We start from the raw sequence: 21,316 nt of genomic DNA, 5'->3' as shown, positions 1-21,316 counted from the left end.
TAACTCTTGCCCAGAAGGTTAAATGTGCTTTTTAATCACAACCAATGGGAAGAGATATTCTTTTCTGTCTTACCCTAATGTTTTTTAAATCTTGTACATCTCGATAAAACCTCCCCTCACTCTCCTCTGCTCCAAGAAGGACAACTGAGCTCCTCCAACCAAACCCTACAACTAAAATCTCGCATTCCCATCTCCATTACTGTGTCTGTAAATCTGGACTGCTGGTAACATGGAAGAATAAAAGATGTTAGTTGAACGAGATAAATTACCCGATTGACAGTGTGTCACTCTGTCCTCACAAACAGGAACACTGACCGCTATTAACTGCTGCAGTCCCTGAGGTGTAGGTACACCCACTGTGCTGTTAGGGAGGGAGTTCCAGGATGTTACCCCAGTGACAGTGAAGGAACGGCGATATATTTCCAAGTCAGGGGGGTCAGTGACTCGGAGGGGAACCTCCAGCTGGTGGTGTTCCCAGGTATCTGCTGCTCTTGTCCTTCTAGATGGTAGTGGTCGTGGGTTTGGAAGGTGCTGTCTAAGGAACCTTGGTCAGTTACTACAGTGCATTTTGTTGATGGTACACACGGCTGCCATTGTGCGTCGGCGGTGAAGGGAGTGAATGTTAGTGGATGGAGGTAACAATCAAGTGGCTGCTTTGTCCTGGATGGTGTTGAGCTTCTCGAGTGTTGTTGGAGCTGCACTCATCCAGGCAAGTGGAGAGTATTCCATTACACTCCTGACTGGTGCCTTGTAGATGGTGGACAGCCTTTGGGGGGGGGGGGTGGGGGGTGGGGGGGGGGGGGTCTGGAGGTGAGTTACTCGCTTTAGGATTCCCAGCCTCTGACCTGCTCTGGAAGCCACAGTATTAATGTGGCTGGGTCCAGTTCAGTTTCTGATCAATGGTAACCCCCAGGGTGTTGATTGTGAGGATTCAGCGATGGTGATGCCATTGAATGTCAAAGGGCAGTTGTTAGATCAACTCTTGTCGGAGATGGTCATTGCCTGATACTTGTATGTCGCAAATGTAATTTGTCAGCCCCGAGCCTGGATATTGTCCGGGTCTTGCTACATTTGGACAGGGACTGCTTCATTATCTGAGGAGTCACGAATGGTGCTGAACATTGTGCTGTCATCCACAAACATCCCCACTTCTGACCTTATGATGGAAGGGAGGTCATTGATGAAGCAGCTGAAGATGGTCGGGCCGAGGACACGACCCTGCGGAACTCCTGCAGTGATGTCCTGGAGCTGAGTTGATTGACCTCCAACCACCACAACCATCTTCCTTTGTGCCGGGTACGACTCCAACCAGCGGAGAGTTTTCCCCCTGATTCCCATTGGCTCCAGTTTAGCTCGGGCTCCTTGATGCCAAACTCGGTCAAACGCTGCCTTGATGTCGAGGTCAGTCACTCTCACCTCACGTCTGGCATTCAGCTCTTTGTCCATGTTTGAACCAAGGCTGTAATGAGGTCAGGAGCTGAGTGACCCTGGCGGAACCCAAACTGAGCGTCCGTGAGCAGGTTATTGCTGAGTAAATGCCGCGTGATAGCGCTGTTGCTGACTCCTTCCATCACTTTGCTGATGATGGAGAGGAGACGGATAGGGGGGTAATTGGCTGGGTTGGATTTGTCCTGTTTCTTGTGTACAGGACACACCTGGGCAATTTCCCACATTGCCGGGTAGATGTCAGTGTTGTAGCTGTACTGGAACAGCTTGGCTAGGGGTGCGGGATGTTCTGAAGCACAAGCCTTCAGTACTATTGCCAGGATATTGTCAGGGCCACAGCCTTTGCAGTATCCAGTGCCTTCAACCCTTTATTGATATCACTGGAGTGAATCGTCTTGGCTGAAGACTGACATCTGTGATGCTGGGGACCTCCGGAGGAGACCGAGATGGATCATCCACTCGGCACTTCTGGCTGAAGATTGTTGCGAATTCCTCAGCCCTGTCTTTTGCACATATCCGATCCAAGGAAGAAGCACACAGATTGACCAAGAAAAATAATAGGTCTGAGGATTGGGAGCAGTTTAGAATTCAGCAAAGAAGGACAAAGGGATTGATTAAGAAGGGGAAAGTACAGTACGAGAGGAAGCTTGCAGGGAACATAAAGACTGACACTAAGAGTTTCTACAGATATGTGAAGAGAAAGAGATTGGTAAAGAGAAATGTGGGCCCCCTCCAGACAGAAACAGGGGAATGCGTAATAAGGGACAAAGAAATGGCCGAGCAATTGAATACATACTTTGATTCTGTCTTCACAAATGAGGACACAAATCAGATCCCAGAAATGTTGGAGAATGAAAAGTTTAGTGCGAGGGAAGAACTGAGGGAGATCACATTAGCTGAGAAATGGTGCTGGGAAAACTGATGGGATTGAAGGCGGATAAATCCCCAGGGCCTGAGAATCTGCATCCCAGAGTCCTTAAAGAGGTGTTTCTGGAAATAGTGGATGCATTGGTGGTCATCTTCCGGGATTCTATACACTCTGGAACTGTCCCTGCAGATTGGAGGGTAGCTCACGTAACTCCGATATTCAAAAAGGGAGGTAGAGAGAAAGCAGGGAATTATAGACCAGTGAGCCTAACATTGGCAGTGGGGAAAATGCTTGAATCCGTTATCAAGGACTTTATAGTGGAACATTTAGAAAGCAGTGGCAGGATCAGTCAGAGTCAGCATGGATTTATGAAGGGAAAATCATGCTTGACAAATCTGTTGGAATTCTTTGACGATGTAACCAGTACAGTTGACAAGGGGGAGCCAGTCGATGTGGTATATTTTGACTTTCAGAAGGTGTTTGACAAAGTCCCGTATAAGAGATTATTGTGCAAGATTAAAGCCCATGGGATTGGGGGAAATGTATTGAGGTGGATAGAAAACTGGTTGGCAGAGAGGAAACAAAGAGTAGGGATTAATGGGTCCTTTTCAAATTGGCAGGCAGTAACCAGTGGGGTACCGCAGGGATCGGTGCTGGGACCCCAGCTATTCACAATATATATTAGTGATTTGGATGAAGGAACAAAATGGAACATCTCAAAGTTTGCAGATCATAGCAAGTTGGGTGGGAGGGTGAACTGTGATGAGGATGCAGGGATCCTACAGCAGGATCTGGACCGGTTGGGCGAGTGGGCAAACCAATGGCAGATGCAGTAGAATTTGGATAAGTGTGAGGTTATTCACTTTGGAAGCAAAAACAGGAAGGCAGATTACTACCTGAATGGTTGTAAATTGGGAGAGGGGAGTGCGCAGCGGGACCTGGGTGTCCTTGTGCACCATTCGCTGAAGGTAAGCATGCAGGTACAGCAGGCGGTAAAGAAGGCTAATGGTATGTTGGCCTTCATTGCGAGAGGTTTCGAGTACAGAAGCAGGGATATGTTGCTGCAATTGTACAGGGCCTTGGTGAGGCCACACCTGGAGTATTGTGGGCAGTTCTGGTCTCCTTCTCTGAGGAAGGATGTTCTTGCTCTCGAGGAGAGCAGCGAAGGTTTACCAGACTGATTCCAGACTGTCATATGAGGAGAGATTGATTAGGTTGGGATTGTTCTCGCTGGAGTTCAGAAGAATGAGGGGGGATCTCAAAGAGATTTATAAAATTCTAACAGGACTAGACAGGGTAGATGCAGCGAAGATGTTACCAATGATGGGTGTGTCCAGAACCGGGGGTCACAGTCTGAGGATTCTGGGTAAATTATTTCGGACAGAGATAAGGAGACATTTCTTCACACAGAGAGTGGTGAGCCTGTGGAATTCATTACCACAGAAAGTAGTTGGTGCTAAAACATTGAATATATTCAAGAGGCGGCTGGATATAGCACTTGGGGAGAATGGGATCAAAGGCTATGGGGAGAAAGCAGGATTAGGCTATTGAGTTGGATGATCAACCATGATCGTGATAAATGGCGGGGCAGGCTTGAAGGGCCAAAAGGCCTCCTCTTGCTCCTATCTTCTATGTATCTATGTATCTATGTATGTGCTGGGCTCCTCCATCATTGAGGATGGGGATATTTGTGACGCCTCCTCCTCCAGTGAGTTGTTTAATTGTCCACCACCATTCACGGCTGGTTGTGGCAGGACTCGAGCTTAGATCTGATGCGTTTGTTGTGGAATCACTTCGCTCTGTCTGTCACTTGCTGTTTATGCTGTTTGACACACAAGTAGTCCCGTGTTGAAGCTTCACCAGGTCGACACCTCAGTTTTCGGTCTGCCTGATGTTGCTCCTGGCACGCTCTCCTGCACGCTTCACTGAACCAGGGTTGATCCCCTGGCTGGGTGGTAATGGTAGAATGGGGGATACGCCGGGCCAGGAGGTTACAGATTGTGGCGGAGTACAATTCTGCTGCTGATGGCCCTCAGCGCCTCATGGGTGCCCAGTCTGGAGTTGCTGGATCTGTTTGAAGTCTATCCCACTTAGCACGGTGGTCGTGCCACACAACACGATGGAGGGTATCCTCAATGTGAAGACGGGTCTCCACAAGGATTGTGCGGTGGTCACTCCTACCGATACTGTCCTGACTAGATACATCTGCAGCAGGCAGGCTGGTGAGGATGAGGTCAAGTATGTTTTCCCTCTTGTTGGCTCCCTCACCGCCTGCTGCAGTCCCAGTCTAGCAGCTCTGTCCTTTAGGACCCGGCCAGCTGGGTCTGTGGTGGTACTACCCAGCCTCTCCTGGTGATGGACATTGAAGTCCCCACCCAGAGCATATTCTGCGTCCTTGCCACCCTCAGTGCTTCCTCACAGGATCACAGAATCACAGAATGGACAGTGCAAAAGGAGGCCACTTGGCCCATCGAGTCTGCACCAGCCCTTGGAAAGAGCACCCCACTTAACCCTGTAACTTCGTAACCCAACCCAACCTTTTTGGACACTAAGGGCAATTTATCATGGCCAATCCACCTAACAGCACGTGTTTGCACCGTGGGAGGAAACCGGAGCACCCGGAGGAAACCCACGCAGACACGGGGAGAACGTGCAGACTCCGCACAGACAGTCACCCAAGCCGGAATCGAACCCGGGCCCCTGGCGCTGTGAAGCAACTGTGCTAACCACTGTGCTACCGTGCTGCCAAGAGGTGTTCAACATGGAGGAGGACTGAGTCATCAGCTGATGGTGGCTGCTACGTGGTAATCAGCAGGAGGTTTCCTTGCCCATGTTTAACCTGAAGCCAGGAGACTTCATGGGGTCCAGAGTCAAAATGAATGGCTTCAGTGTCTGAGGAGTCACCACTGAACATTGTGTAATCATCGACAAACATCCCCATTTCTGACCTTATGAAACAGCTGAAGCTGTTGGAGTCTGGGACACTACTCTGAGGAACACTGTGTGAAAATTCAAATGTTCTCGAACACATTTTCAGTTCAATTATTCTGAATATTCCAGTGTTATGCATTTTAGAAGATTGAGGGGAGATCAAATTGATGTAAAAATGATGATTAAAAGGTATTGTCATGTGAGAGCACCTTTAAGAAATGGGTGTTTAAGAAATGTACGTTTAAGAAGTGGGTGTTTATCAGTGATGTCAGAGAGTGGGTGGAGCTGGGCTGTCTGTCAGCTTTTTACTTTCGTTTTAGGCTGTTTGCTGCCGGGCGTGTTCTAGTTTCGTTTTCAGAGCTGGATAGCTGCAGTCACAGCCAGAAGGGGTATGAGTCTCTCTCGCTGTAATCTAAAGACTGTAAATCGATCCTTTGGTGATTTAAAACTAATAACTGCTCTCAATAGCGAATTTAAACCTGATCTTTGTGTTTTAAAGGTTTTTCAAGTCTTATGGATGTTAAAAGGACAGCTTAAAAATTAGAACATAGAACATAGAACAATACAGCGCAGTACAGGCCCTTCGGCCCACGATGTTGCACCAAAACAAAAGCCATCTAACCTACACTATGCCACTATCATCCATATGTTTATCCAATAAACTTTTAAATGCCCTCAATGTTGGTGAGTTCACTACTGTAGCAGGTAGGGCATTCCACGGCCTCACTACTCTTTGCGTAAAGAACCTACCTCTGACCTCTGTCCTATATCTATTACCCCTCAGTTTAAAGTTATGTCCCCTCGTGCCAGCCATATCCATCCGCGGGAGAAGGCTCTCACTGTCCACCATATCCAACCCCCTGATCATTTTGTATGCCTCTATTAAGTCTCCTCTTAACCTTCTTCTCTCCAACGAAAACAACCTCAAGTCCATCAGCCTTTCCTCATAAGATTTTCCCTCCATACCAGGCAACATCCTGGTAAATCTCCTCTGCACCCGCTCCAAAGCCTCCACGTCCTTCCTATAATGCGGTGACCAGAACTGTACGCAATACTCCAAATGCGGCCGTACCAGGGTTCTGTACAGCTGCAACATGACCTCCCGACTCCGGAACTCAATCCCTCTACCAATAAAGGCCAACACTCCATAGGCCTTCTTCACAACCCTATCAACCTGGGTGGCAACTTTCAGGGATCTATGTACATGGACACCTAGATCCCTCTGCTCATCCACACTTTCAAGAACTTTACCATTAGCCAAATATTCCGCATTCCTGTTATTCCTTCCAAAGTGAATCACCTCACACTTCTCTACATTAAACTCCATTTGCCACCTCTCAGCCCAGCTCTGCAGCTTATCTATATCCCTCTGTAACCTGCTACATCCTTCCACACTATCGCCAACACCACCGACTTTAGTATCATCTGCAAATTTACTCACCCACCCTTCTGCGCCTTCCTCTAGGTCATTGATAAAAATGACAAACAGCAACGGCCCCAGAACAGATCCTTGTGGTACTCCACTTGTGACTGTACTCCATTCTGAACATTTCCCATCAACCACCACCCTCTGTCTTCTTTCAGCTAGCCAATTTCTGATCCACATCTCTAAATCACCCTCAATCCCCAGCCTCCGTATTTTTTGCAATAGCCTACCGTGGGGAACCTTATCAAACGCTTTGCTGAAATCCATTTCACTTAGTGTTGTCGTCTTTGGGGGTTGTATTTGAATTAATGGTTGCTAAGATGTTCACTGTCTGTTTTAAAAAGGTTAACTTGAGTTAATAGAATAAACATTGTTTTGCTTTAAAAATATTTTCGATTTCTGCTGTGCCACACCTGCAGAGTGGGCCGTGTGCTCCTCATACCACAATCTAGTAAAAGTTGTGGGTCAGGTGAACTCCATGATACACTTTGGGATTCTCTAAACCCTGGCCCATAACAAATTGGAGGCTCGTCGAGGATAAAAGTATATCTATTGGATTGGCTTAGTGAACTTAAAGACAGTGAGGGGTGAGCATATTGTGGGTGCTTTTCAGGTGTGGTATTTCAGTTTAAGTAGGGAGTGTGTTGTGGACAATGGCTCTTTCAGAGGCTCTAAAGTTTTTGGGGGTGGAGACGGTCACACGCAGTACCTTACAGACAGAGACTAAAAACAGACTTTTAGATTTGGCAAAAACATTGCAGTTAACATCACCTGACAAAATGCAAAAAGGTGAGGTAATTATGGCGGAGGCTAAGCATTTAAAATTGCCTGAGATACAGTCTGACTCATTTGAAAGTGGTTGAATACACTCGGTTTGTTCTCACTGGAACTACGGAGGTTGAGGGGCAACCTGATAGAGGTCTACAAAATTATGAGGGCCATAGACAGAGTGGATAGTCAGAGGCTTTTCCCCAGGGTAGAGGGGTCAATTACTAGGGGGCATAGGTTTAAGGTGCGAGGGGCAAGGTTTAGAGGAGATGTACGAGGCAGGTTTTTCACACAGAGGGTAGTGGGTGCCTGGAACTCGCTGCCGGAGGAGGTGGTGGAAGCAGGGACGATAGTGACATTTAAGGGGCATCTTGACAAATACATGAATAGGATGGGAATAGAGGGATACGGACCCAGGAAGTGTAGAAGATTGTAGTTTAGTCGGGCAGCATGGTCGGCACGGGCTTGGAGGGCCGAAGGGCCTGTTCCTGTGCTGTACATTTCTTTGTTCTTTGTTCTTGTTCTTTGAAATGGCAAAGATCCAATTGCAGATTAAGCAACTTGAACATGAAAAAGAATTAAAGCAGCTTGAATATGCAATGAGAGAAAAAGAAAGAGAACGGGAGATACAGATCTTGGAAAAAGAAAAGGAGAGAGAAGAAAGAAACAAAGAAAGAATAGCCCTTGCAGAACAAAAGAAAAGATATCAAGAGGAAAGGGAAAAAGAGAGAGTTTGAACTTCAGAAAATGGCTATGAAACATAACAATCAGTTAAAATTGGCAGACCTAAAGGGAAACGTACAGTGAGAAAGAGCGTCATAGTCGAAGGCTTGGTGGGGATCTATTGAAATATGTCCAAGCATTGCCAAGGTTTGACGAGAAGGAGGTGGAAGCCTTTTTCATTTCATTTGAGAAGGCAGCTAAACAAATGAAATGGCCACAGGACATGTGGGTGTTACTGATTCAAACAAAGCTGGTAGGTACGGCTAGTGAAATGTTTGCATCACTACGGGAGGAGGTATCTGGGACGTATGAGGAGGTGCAAAAATCCATCTTAGGTGCATATGAACTGGTGCCTGAATCTTACAGACAACGGTTTAGAAATTTAAGGAAATAATTTGGTCAGACATACATGGAGTTTGAAAGGATTAAACAGAGTAACTTTGATAGGTGGATGAGGGCTTTGAAAATAGACCAAACTCATGAAGCTCTCAGAAAAATTATACTTTTGGAGGAGTTTAAAAATTCAATTCCTGATGTAGTGAGAACACATGTGGAAGAACAGAGGGTTAAAACTGCGAGGTTAGCAGCAGAAATGGCAGATGATTATGAATTAGTTCATAAATCAAAGCTTGGTTTCCGACCTCAGTTTCAGCCTGTGAGGGATAGAAACTGGGACATGAGAAATACTCAAGTGGTAAAGGTAAAGGTGATCTGATGGGAGATAATAAAGAGAGTGTCCCTCAGATTAAAAAATAAATCCAGGAGGGTGGAAAAGAAATGAAAAGTTTAAAATGTTTTTACTGTAATAAACTTGGCCATGTAAAGTCACAGTGTTGGTGGTTGAAGAAAAGCACTGGGAAGGCTGATGTGGTAAAACAGGATAAGGCAGTGGGGTTTTTTAAAGTGGTAAAGGAAAGCCCAAGTGAAGCGAAGGAAGTGCAAAAGATTGTCCAGCCTGATCAAGAGGTGATTGATAAGAAGGTGCCAGATCTCTTTAAAGAATTTACTTGTGAAGTTTACTCATGTGTATCAGGAGGAGCAAGTAATGAAGTCACAATTTTACGAGATATGGGAGCTAGTCAATCTTTAATGGTAAGAGATGAGGAGTTTTGTAATTTGGGAAAAATATTGCCAGAAAAGGTGGTAATATGTGGAATTCAGGGTGAGAGGAGTAACGTTCCATTGTATAAGGTAAGGTTAGAGAGTCCAGTGAAGAGTGGTGACGTGGTAATCGGAGTAATAAAGAAACTATCTTGTCCAGGAATACAGTTTATCTTGGGTAATGATATAGCTGGATCGCAGGTGGGAGTGCTGCCTCCTGTTGTTGATAAGCCAGTGGAAAATCAGACAACTAAAGTGTTGAAGGACAAGTATCCTGGGATTTTTCCGGATTGTGTAGTGACAAGGTCGCAAAGTCACAGGTTGAAACAAGAGGGGAAATCAAAGAGTGAAGATGAAGTTGAAGTGCAATTATCAGAAACGATTTTTGATCAGATGTTTGAAAAAGAACAAGAAAAGGTGGAGGATGAGTTTTCATAGAGTTTACAGTGCAGAAGGTGGCCATTCGGCCCATCGAGTCTGCACCGGCTCTTGGAAAGAGCACCCTACCCAAACCCAGTCGGATATTTTTAGTTCAGGAAAATTGGCAGAGTTCCAACAGAAAGATATAGAAATAAAACGGATAAATCAGAAAGCATACATGGAAGAGGAATCTGAGTGTATACGAGAGTGTTATTACCGTAAAAGTGGTGTCTTAATGAGAAAATGGAGACCTTTACATATGCAGGTGGATGAAAAGTGGGCAGAAGTTCATCAAGTAGTATTGCCGGTAGGGTATAGAAAGGAAGTGTTGCGAGTTGCACATGGGGTACCAGTGGGAGGTCATTTGGGAATAAAGAAAACTCAAGCTAAAATCCAGAAACATTTTTATTGGCCTGGACGACATAAAGATGTAGTTAATGATCTGTTGAGCAGCTCGCAGAAAAAAACTTTTCACTGTACCTCGGTACACGTGACAATAAACAAATCCAATCCAATCCAATCCAATTTTCAGCCAGACATGGATAGAATATTTCAAACATCTGATGGAGTTATTTGATTGACTTCAGGAGGCAGGTTTGGTGATAAACCTAGCCAAAAGTTAATTTGGGAAAGCCCAAGTCACTTTCCTGGGCCATACAATCGGACAGGGTCGAATGGTCCCACGGGATGTGAAAACAAAAGTTATTGGGGAGTTTCCGATACCCTCAACACGACGGGAAATAATGCAATTTCTTGGTGTGAGTGGAGTTTATCGGAAATTTGTACTGAATTTTAACAGTGTGGTCGCTCCACTGATGGACTTGCTGAAGAAACGTCGAAAATTTCAGTGGACAGCGGAGTTTCAACAGGCATTTGACTGCCTGAAAGCTCCTGTGTTGGAGAATTGCAAGGGATTCTGTGATCAGATTGAACTAAAGTATCTGACTTTAAAGAGAAATGTCGAGGCGTAGAGAAATAGATGGATCGTGCAGACACCTTCTTGTTCAAAGAGACTCAATCGAGAAGGATTTCAGTTGGAGGAAGAAGAATGAAAAAAAAATGGACTACATTATTATACCTGTTTGTGTGTGTTGTTTTTTGAAACGAAAAAGTATATTTACTGTGTGCATTTCTTAAAGGATAGTGAAAAGGTGAAAAATAAAACCATCTTGAAGTTGATGGTTTATTTTTTTTTCTTGTGGGGAGGTGTCATGTGAGAGTACCTTTAAGAAATGGGTGTTTAAGAAATGTACCTTTAAGAAATGGGTGTTTAAGAAATGTACCTTTAAGAAATGGGTGTTTATCAGTGATGTTAGAGTGTGGATGGAGCTGGGCTGTCTGTCGGCTTTTTACTTTAGTTTTAGGCTGTTTGCTGCAGGGTGTGTTTTAGTTTCGTTTTCAGAGCTGGATAGCTGCAGTCACAGCCAGAAGGGGTATGAGTCTCTCTCGCTGTAATCTGAAGACTGTAAATCGATCCTTTGGTGATTTAAAACTAATAACTGCTCTCAATAGTGAATTTAAACCTGATCTTTGTGTTTTAAAGGTTTTTTAAAAGTCTTATGGATGTTAAAAGGAAAGCTTAAAGGGTGACTTAGTGTTGTATTCTTTGGGGGTTGTATTTGAATTAATGGTTGCTAAGATGTTCACTGTATGTTTTATAAAGGTTAACTTGAGTTAATGGAATAAACATTGTTTTGCTTAAAAAATAATTTTCGATGGCTGCTGTACCACACCTGTCGAGTGGGCCGTGTGCTCCCCATACCACAATCTAATAAAATATGTGGGTCAGGTGAACTCCATGATACACTTTGGGGTTCTCTAAACCCTGGCCCATAACAGTGTGGATAAAGTAGTCGGGGAGCAGATAGTTCCTCTTGTGGGGCATTCTAGACCGAGAGGTCATAACCTTTAATAGAAGAGGTAGCAAATTTAAAACAGAGTTCAGCGGATACTACTTCTCCCAAAGGGTTGTGAATCTATGGAATTTGCTACCCCAGAGTGCGGTGGATGCTGGGACAGTGAGTAAATTTAAGGAGGAGTCAGATTTTTAATTGGTAATGGGTTGAAAGGTTATGGAGAACGGGCAGGTCGGTGGAGTTGAGGCCAGGGTGAGATCAGCCATGATCACATTGAATGGTGGATCAGGCTCGAAAGGCGAAGTTGCCGACTCGTGCTCCTAGTTCTTTGGTTCGAAGAAAAAACTATTCTGTCTCATTCTACCTTCGAGCTCTTGGCCTGTAGCCCTGTAGGTAACAGTACCTCAAGCACCAATCTGGCATTCTTGATTAATAAGGGAATCAGCGTTATGCTGGGCTCCTCCATCATTGATGATGGGGATATTTGTGGAGCCTCCTCCTCCTGTGGCACAACTGCAGAGCTGAGATCTGATGGGGAGAAGGCAGGAGAATGGGGAGGAGGAACATATCGGCCATGATCGAATGGCGGCGCAGACTCGATGGGCCGAATGGCCTAATTCTGCTCCTGTATCATATCTTACAGTCTTATGGCTACCTGACATTTACTTACTGGTTACGTTCAGCTGGGTCCCTGCTCCATAAACCGAACCCCAGACACTGCAAATATAGATGGCGGTGTCACTGGGCTGCACAGCTTTGATGGTCAGGATGAAAGTGTTACTGGCGAGGTCCCTGGATGGATTTATATGATCAGCGACTCGGTGAGACCTGGTGATGTAGTTATACACGGAATGAGTCAGCAACCATCTCTTCTTGTATCCCTCGATCAGGCGTTCCCAGTAAACAGTTGTGTCGCCCACACTGTGACCTTCCATGGTGCATTGCATCTGCGCTGTTTTTCCCTCGAGTATCCTCAGCACTTCAGGATGCTGGAGCAGGACTGGAATTGTCTTAACTCCTGCCAATTGGAAAGTATTGTACAATCAGTCACATTGCCTCACTCTTTAATCCTTAAATAACCAATTCTTACCTGCACTGTCACAAATGGAGCGGCAGGGCAACCCGTGTTTAGCACTGATCCTTCACAGAGCCAGGGACCCGGGTTCGATTCCCGGCTTGGGTCACTGTCTGTGCGGAGTCTGCACGTTTCTCCCCGTGTCTGCGTGGGTTTCCTCCGGGTGCTCCGGTTTCCTCCCACAAGTCTCGAAAGATGTGCTGTTAGGTAATTTGGACATTCTGAATTCTCCCTCTCTGTACCCGAACAGGTGCCGGAATGTGGCGACTAAGGGATTTTCACAGTAACTTCATTGCAGTGTTAATGTAAGCCTACTTGTGACAATAAAGCTGATTATTATTAATTAACTGCAATTATTTGAAGTCATTTGAAGAAAACTCGAACATTGATCAAGATGGGAAGGGGCTCGTGCCAACCAGCATCGCCCAGACGATCTGAATGGCCTCGTCCATGCTGTAACAAGAGGTGAATGCAGTGACCATCACTAAGGAGAAGGTTCTGGGGAAACTGGAAGGTCTGAAGGCGGATTAATCACCTGGACCGGATGGACTACACCCCAGGGTTCTAAAAGAGATAGCTGAGGAGATTGTGGAGACATTGGTGGTGATCTTTCAGGAATCACTGGAGGCAGGAAGGGTCCCAGAGGACTGGAAAGTGGCTAATGTAACACCGCTGTTTAAGAAGGGAGGGAGGCAGAAGACGGGAAATTATAGGCCGGTTAGCCTGACTTCGGTCATTGGTAAGATTTTAGAGTGCATTATTAAAGATGAGTTTGCGGAGTACTTGGAGGTGCAGGATAAAATAGGACTGAGTCAGCACGGCTTCGTCAAAGGGAGGTCGTGTCTGACAAATCTGTTAGAGTTCTTTGAGGAAGTAACAAGGAAGTTAGACAAAGGAGAACCAGTGGACGTGATTTATTTAGATTTCCAGAAGGCCTTTGACAAGGTGCCGCACAGGAGACTGTTAAATAAGTTAAGTGTCCATGGTGTGAAGGGTAAGATCCCGGCATGGATAGAGGATTGGCTGACTGGCAGAAGGCAGAGAGTGGGGATAAAGGGGTCTTTTTCAGGATGGCAGCCGGTGACTAGTGGTGTGCCTCAGGGGTCTGTGCTGGGACCACAACTTTTCACAATAAACATTAATTTTCTAAAAATTTATTTAGAGTACCTACCTAATTATTTTTTTTTCCAATTAAGGGGCAATTTAGCGTGGCCAATCCACCTAACATGCGCATCTTTAGGTTGTAGGGGTGAAACCCACACAGACACGAGGAGAAGGTACAAACTCCACAAGGACTGTGACCCAGCTCCTTAGGCAGAAGTGCTAACCACTGTGCCGCATGCTGCTCTACACAATATACATTAATGATCTGGAGGAAGGAACTGAAGGCACAGTTGCTAAGTTTGCAGATGATACAAAGATCTGTAGAGGGACAGGTAACATTGAGGAAGCAGGGGGGCTGCAGAAGGACTTGGACAGACTAGGAGGGTGGGCAATGAAGTGGCAGATGGAATACAATGTGGAAAAGTGTGAGGTTATGCACTTTGGAAGGAGGCATTTAGGCATAGACTATTTTCTAAATGGGGAAATGCTTAGGAAATCAGAAGCATAAAGGGACTTGGGAGTCCTTGTTCACGATTCTCTTAAGGTTAACGTGCAGGCTCAGTCAGCAGTTAGGAAGGCAAATGCAATGTTAGCATTCATGTCGAGAGGGCTAGAATACAAGAGCAGGGTTATACTTCTGAGGCTGTATAAGGCTCTGGTCAGACCCCATTTGGAGTATTGGGAGCAGTTTTGGGCCCCGTATCTAAGGAAGGATGTGCTGGCCTTGGAAAGGGTCCAGAGGAGGTTCACAAGAATGATCCCTGGAATGAAGAGCTTGTTGTATGAGGAACGGTCGAGGACTCTGGGTCTGTACTTGTTGGAGTTTAGAAGGATGAGGGGAATCTTATTGAAACTTACAGGATGGTAACCACTGTGCTACCGTGCTGCCCAATATTATTCATATGTAAAAAGCAAGGGGGTGGCCAGGGAAAGGATTGGACCACCTAAGGACAGTGGGGGGAATCTATGTGTTGAGCCAGAGGAAATGGGCGAGGTACTAAATGAATATTTTGCATCAGTGTTCACCAAAAAATAGGAGTTTGTGGAAGATGATTCTTGGGTCGGGTGTGTGGACAGTCTGGGTCATGTGACATCGAAAAGGAGGAGATATTGAGTCTTTTAAAATATATTAAGGTCGCTATGTCTCCTGGGTCAGATGGGATTTACCCCAGAATACTGGGGGGAGCAAGGGTGAAAATTGCTGGGGCCTTGACTGACATCTTTGTATCCTCATTGGCTACAGGTGAGATCCCAGAGGGCTGGCGAATAGCTAATGTGGTAGCGCTTTTTAAGAAAGGTAGCAGGGATAATCCTGGAAACTATCGGCCGGTGAGCCTCACGTCAGTAGTAGCTAACGTTGGAGGGGATTAGCAGGGATAGATTTATACCCATTTGTAAACAAATGACTCATTAGCGATAGACAGCATGGTTTTGTGAAGGGGAAGTCGTGCCTCACTAACTTGATTGAGTTTTTTGAGGAGGTGACAAAGATGATTGATGAGGGGATGGGGGTGGATGGCCTTTGACAAGGTGCCTCATGGCAGACTGGTACAAAAGGTGAAGTCACACGGGATCAGAGGTAGTACTTCTATGAGGGGCTGTATAGGTCTGAGCCGCCGACGGAGGAGGGTGGGACGCATCGTTTTCTGGACCGACTGAGGTTCCCGAGGGTAGAGGAGGGGCAGGTGACTGGGCTTGGGGCACCGGTAGGGCTGGAGGAGCTGACTAAGGGGCTGGGGAGTATGCAGGTGGGGAAGGCACCGGGGCCAGATGGGTTCCTGGTGGAATTTTACAGAAAGTATATGGACCTGTTGGGCCCACTACTAGTGAGCACTTTCAATGAGGCGAGGGAGGGGGGCCCTATCCCCGACGATCTCCAGGGCGCTGATCTCGCTGATCTTGAAGCGGGACAATGACCCTTTACAGTGTGGGTCGTATAGGCCAATCTCGCTCCTCAACGTGGATGCGAAGCTGTTAGCGAAGGTTTTGGCTACCAGAATTGAGGCCTGTGTTCCGGGGGTGATTCACGAGGTCCAGGCGGGTTTTGTGAAGGGAAGGCAGCAAAACACCAATGTGCGGAGGCTCCTAAATGTAATCATGATGCCTGCAGTGGAGGGGGAAGCGGAGATGGTGGCGGCTATGGATGCGGAGAAGGCCTTCGATAGGGTGGAGTGGGGGTACCTGTGGGAAGTGTTGAGGAGGTTTGGGTTCGGGGAGGGGTTCGTTAGTTGGGTTAGGTTACTTTACGAAGCCCCGGTGGCGAGTGTGGCCACAAATCGGAGGAGGTCGGAATACGTTCGGCTGTACCGGGGGACGAGGCAGGGGTGCCCCCTATCCCCCCTGCTGTTTGCGTTGGCAATTGAGCCTTTGGCGATGGCTTTGAGGGAGTCCAGGAAGTGGAGGGGGCTGGTGCGGGTGTGGGGGTGGGGGGGGGGTGGGGGAGGGGGGGGGTGGGGGGGGTGGGGGGGGGGGAGGAACACCGGGTATCACTGTATGCCGATGACGTGTTACTGTATGTGGCGGACCCAGTGGGGGGGATGCCGGAGGTGATGCGGATCCTCAGGGAGTTTGGAGACTTTTCCGGGTATAAGCTCAACATGGGGAAGAGTGAGCTCTTTGTGATACACCCAGGGGACCAGGGAAGGGGGATAGACGAGCCTCCACTGAAGAGGGCAGAAAGGAGGTTTCGGTACCTGGGGATCCAGGTGGCCAGGAGCTGGGGGGCCCTACATAAGCTCAACTTGATGAGGCTGGTGGAGCAGATGGAGGAGGAGTTTAAAAGGTGGGACATGCTGCCACTCTCCCTGGTGGGTAGGGTACAGTCGGTGAAGATGCCGGTGCTCCCGAGGTTCCTTTTTATATTCCAGTGCTTCTCCATCCTGATCCCTAAGGCCTTTTTTAAGCGGGTCAGCAGGAGCATCATGGGATTTGTGTCGGCGAAAAAGACCCCGAGGGTGAGAAGGGTGTTTCTGGAACGGAGCAGGGACAGAGGAGGGTTAGCGTTACCTAATCTGTGTGGGTATTACTGGGCTGCCAATGAAATTAAATGAAATAAAATTTGCTTATTGTCACAAGTAGGCTTCAAATGAAGTTACTGTGAAAAGCCCCTAGTCGTCACATTCCGGCACCTGTTCGGAGAGGCTGTTACGGGAATTGAACCGTGCTGCTGGCCTGTCTTGGTCTGCTTTCAAAGCCAGCGATTCAGCCCTGTGCTAAACCAGCCCCTGTGGGACGACGATACGCAAGTGGGTAATGGAGAGGGAGGGAGCGGCGTGGAAGAGGCTGGAAATGGCGTCCTGTGTGTGCACGAGCCTGAGAGCGCTGGTGACGGCATCGCTGCCGCTCCCGGCGACAAGGTACACCACGAGTCCAGTGGTGGCGGTGACCCTCAAAATTTGGGGGCAGTGGAGACGCCACAGGGGGGAGGCAGAGGCTTCGGTGTGGTCCCCGATCCGAGAGAACCATCGGTTTGTCCCGGGGAGAATGGATGGGGGGTTCCTGAGCTGGCACAGGGCAGGTATTAGAAGGATGGGGGACCTGTTTATAGATGGGACGTTTGCGAGCCTTGGGGCGTTGGAGGTAAAATTTGGGCTCCCCCCTGGAAATGTCTTCAGGTACATGCAGGTAAGGGCGTTTGTAAGATGGCAGGTGAGGGAATTTCCACTGCTGCCCACATGTAGGATCCAGGATAGGGTGCACTCGGGGGTGTGGGTTGGAGAAGGCAAGGTCTCGGCGATCTACCAGGAGATGCAGGAGGAGGAGGAGGCCTCGGTGGAGGAGCTGAAAGGTAAATGGGAGGAGGAGCTAGGGGGGGAGATAGACGAGGGTACGTGGGCGGACGCAATGGGTAGGGTAAATTCTTCTTCCTCTTGCGCCAGGCTTAGCCTGATACAATTTAAGGTTCTGCACAGGGTGCACATGACGGGGGCAAGGCTGAGTCGGTTTTTTGGAGTGGAGGGCAGGTGTGTGAGGTGTTCGGGGAGCCCAGCAAATCACACCCACATGTTCTGGGTGTGCCCGGCGCTGGATGGGTTCTGGAGGGGCGTTGCGAGGATGGTGTCTAAGGTGGTAAACACCCGGGTTAAGCCGAGTTGGGGGCTCGCACTATTTGGGGTATCGGACGAGCCGGGAGTGCAGGAGGCGAAAGAGGCCGGTATTCTGGCCTTTGCGTCCCTGGTAGCCCGGCGGAGGATTCTGCTAGTGGAAGGATGCGAGGCCCCCAAGCGTGGAAGCCTGGATCAGCGATATGGCAGGGTTCATTAAATTGGAGAGGGTAAAATTTTCCTTAAGAGGATCTGTGCAAGGGTTCTTCAGGCGGTGGCAACCGCTCCTAGACTATCTCGCGGAGCGTTAGGAGGTGGTCAGCAGCAGCAGCAACCCGGGGGGGAGGGGGGGGTACTTTGTGTTTACTGCTGTGTTTACTATTGTTTAATGGGGGGCTTGTATATTGGGGGAGTACGTGACATAGCTATAAGATGTTTATTTATGTGTTCTTTGTTTTTTCTTATTTCTGTAAGGGGGGGGGGGGGATTTGTTGAAAATATGTAAAAATTTGAATAAAAATATTTTTAAAATAAAAAAGAGGTGATGTGCGAAGATGGATACAGAACAGGCTCGGTCACAGAAGGCAAAGGGTAGCAGTAGAGGGGTGTTTTTCTGAATGGAAGGTTGTGACTAGTGGTGTTCCACAGGGGTCTGTGCTGGGACCTCTGTTGTTTGTGGTGTACATAAACGATTTGGAGGAGAATGTAGCCGGTCTGATTAGTAAGTTTGTGATGACACCGAGGTTGGTGGAGTGGCCGATAGTGTTGAGGATTGTCAGAGGATACATCAGGACATGGATAGGTTGGAGACTTGGGCAGAGAAATGGCAAATGCAGTTTAATCCAGACAAAGGTGAGGAAATACATTTTGGTGAGTCGAACATAGAGGGGAAATATACCGTAAATGGCAAAACTCTCAGGAATGTAGAAAGTCAGAGAGATGTGGGCGTGCAGGTCCACAGATCTTTGAAAATGGCAACACGGTAGCTTGTGGATAGCACAGTTGCTTGACAGCTCCAGGGTCCCAGGTTCGATTCACTGCTGGGTCACTGTCTGTGCGGAGTCTGCACATCCTCCCCGTGTGTGCGTGGGTTTCCTCCGGGTGCTCCGGTTTCCTCCCACAATCCAAAGATGTGCATGTTAGGTGGATTGGCCTTGCTAAATTGCCCTTAGTATCCAAAAAATGTTTAGTGGGGGTTACTGGGTTACAGGGATTGGGTAGATACGTGGGCTTCAGTCGGGTGCTCTTCGTAAGGGCCGGTGCAGACCTGATGGGCCGAATGGCCTCCTTCTGCACTGTAAATTCTATAATTCTACAAGTAGACAAGGTAGTCAAGAAAGCATACGGAATGCTTGCCTTCATTGGACGGGACATCGGGTATAAAAACTGGCAAGTCATTGGTAAGGCCACACTTGGAATATTGCGCACAATTCTGGTCGCCACACTACCAGAAGGATGTGGAGGCTTTGGAGAGGGTGCAGAGGAGGTTTACCAGGATGTTGCCCGGTCTGGAGGGTGTTAGCTATGTGAAGAGGCTGAATAGACTCGGAGTGTTTTCATTAGAAAGGCGAAGGTTGCAGGGTGACCTGATAGAGGTCGACAAGATTATGAGGGGCATGGATAGAGTGGATGGGCAGGCACTCTTTCCCAGGGTGGAGGGGTCAGTCACCAGGGGGCATAGGGTTAAGGTCCGTGGGGCAAAGTTTAGAGGAGATGTGCGAGGCAGGTTTTTTACGCAGAGGGTGGTGAGTGCCTGGAACGCGTTGCCAGGGGAGGCTGTGGAAACAGATACATTAACGGTGTTCAAAAGGCATCTTGACAAATACATGGACAGGATGGGGAGAGAGGGATACGGCACAAGGAAGTGCTGAGGGTTTGGGCAAAGGCTTGTGTCATGACCTGTTGCAGCGATATTTTAGCTGTTGTGAAGACAGTTCAGTCACATTGAGGCTGAGATGTGCGAATCAACTAGCAGCAACCTTCGAAGATTTTTGAAGTTAAATTTTTCTTGGCATCAGTCCACAGTTCCCTGAGCATCAGGAGAAAATCCCAACTGTGCTCCAATCATCCCGTCCGATTCCCACCTCCAATGTTCTGTCCTTACACAAGCTCAAGTTCATCCAAGAAACAAACTTTGACAGTGCACCACTCGCTCTGCACTGCACTGAAACATCAGCACTCCCTCTGTACTGCACTGGAACATCAGCACTCCCTCTGTACTGCACTGGAACATCAGCACTCCCTCTGTACTGCACTGGAACATCAGCACTCCCTCTGTACGGCACTGGAACTTCAGCACTCCCTCTGCACTGCACTGGGACATCAGCACTGCCTCTGTGCTGCCCTAAAACATCACCACTCCATCTGTACTGCACTGGAACATCAGCACTCCCTCTGTACTGCACTGGAACATCAGCACTGCCTCTGTACTGCACTGGAACATCAGCACTCCCTATGTACTGCACTGGAACATCAGCACTGCCTCTGTACTGCATTGGAACATCATCACTCCCTCTGTACTGTACTGGAACATCAGCACTGCCTCTGTACTGCCCTAAAACATCAGCACTGCCTCTGTACTGCACTGGGACATCAGCATTGCCTCTGTACTGCACTGGAACACCAGCACTGCCTCTGTGCTGCCCTAAAACATCAGCACTGCCTCTGTACTGCACTGGAACATCAGCACTCCCTCTGTACTGCACTGGAACATCAGCACTCCCTCTGTACTGCACTGGAATATCAGCACTGCCTCTGTACTGCACTGGAACATCGGTACTGCCTCTGTACGTCACTGGGACATAGGCACTGCCTCTGTACTGCACTGGAACAACCGTACTGACTCTGTACTGCACGTGGAACAACCGTACTGCCTCTGTACTGCACTGGAACATCAGCACTCCCTCTGTACTGCACTGGAACATCAGCACTGCCTCTGTACTCCACTGGAACATCAGCACTCCCTCTGTACTGCAGTGGTATATCAAATCTCCCGCTGTACAGCATTGGAACATCAGCACTCCCTCTGTACTGCACTGGAATATCAAATCTCCCTCTGTACTGCACTGGAACATCAGCACTCCCTCAGTACTGAATTGGAACATCAGCACTCCCTCTGTACTGAACTGGAATATCAGCACAGCCTCTGTACTGGACTGCGACATCGGCACTGCCTCTGTACTACACTGGAACATCAGCACTGCCTCTGTACTGCACTGGAACATCAGGACTCCCTCTGTACTGCACTGGAACATCAGCACACCCGCTGTACTGAACTGGAATATCAACACTGCCTCTGTCCTGCACTGGAACATCAGCACTCCCTCTGTACTGAACTGGAATATCAATACTACCTCTGTGCTGCACTGGAACATCAGCACTCCCTCTCTACTGAACTGGAATATCAGCACTGCCTCTGTACTGCACAGGAACATCAGGACTCCCTCTGTACTGCACTGGAACATCAGAACTCCCTCTGTACTGAACTGGAACATCAGCACTCCCTCTGTACTGGACTGGGACATCAGCACTGCCTCTGCATTGCACTGGAATATT

The 21,316-nt window shown here is 47.8% G+C and overlaps 1 protein-coding gene across 1 annotated transcript in view; it reads right to left on the bottom strand.

Annotated features, from left to right (window-relative positions):
* The window catches only part of LOC140428612 (uncharacterized), a 42,087-nt gene extending 29,534 nt beyond the window's left edge, over nucleotides 1–12,553 (bottom strand). The window contains exon 1 of the mRNA XM_072515274.1: nucleotides 12,210–12,553. Coding sequence (XP_072371375.1) covers nucleotides 12,210–12,486 — 277 coding nt within the window. The 5' untranslated portion in view covers nucleotides 12,487–12,553. The remainder of the gene's footprint in view (nucleotides 1–12,209) is intronic.
* Between the last annotated feature and the right edge of the window lie 8,763 nt (nucleotides 12,554–21,316).

The sequence above is a fragment of the Scyliorhinus torazame genome, chromosome 1, assembly GCF_047496885.1.
Source record: "Scyliorhinus torazame isolate Kashiwa2021f chromosome 1, sScyTor2.1, whole genome shotgun sequence".
Lineage (NCBI taxonomy): Eukaryota > Metazoa > Chordata > Chondrichthyes > Carcharhiniformes > Scyliorhinidae > Scyliorhinus > Scyliorhinus torazame.
The sequence above is the reverse complement of the archived record's forward strand: the minus strand, read 5'-3'. Positions and strand labels throughout refer to the sequence as shown.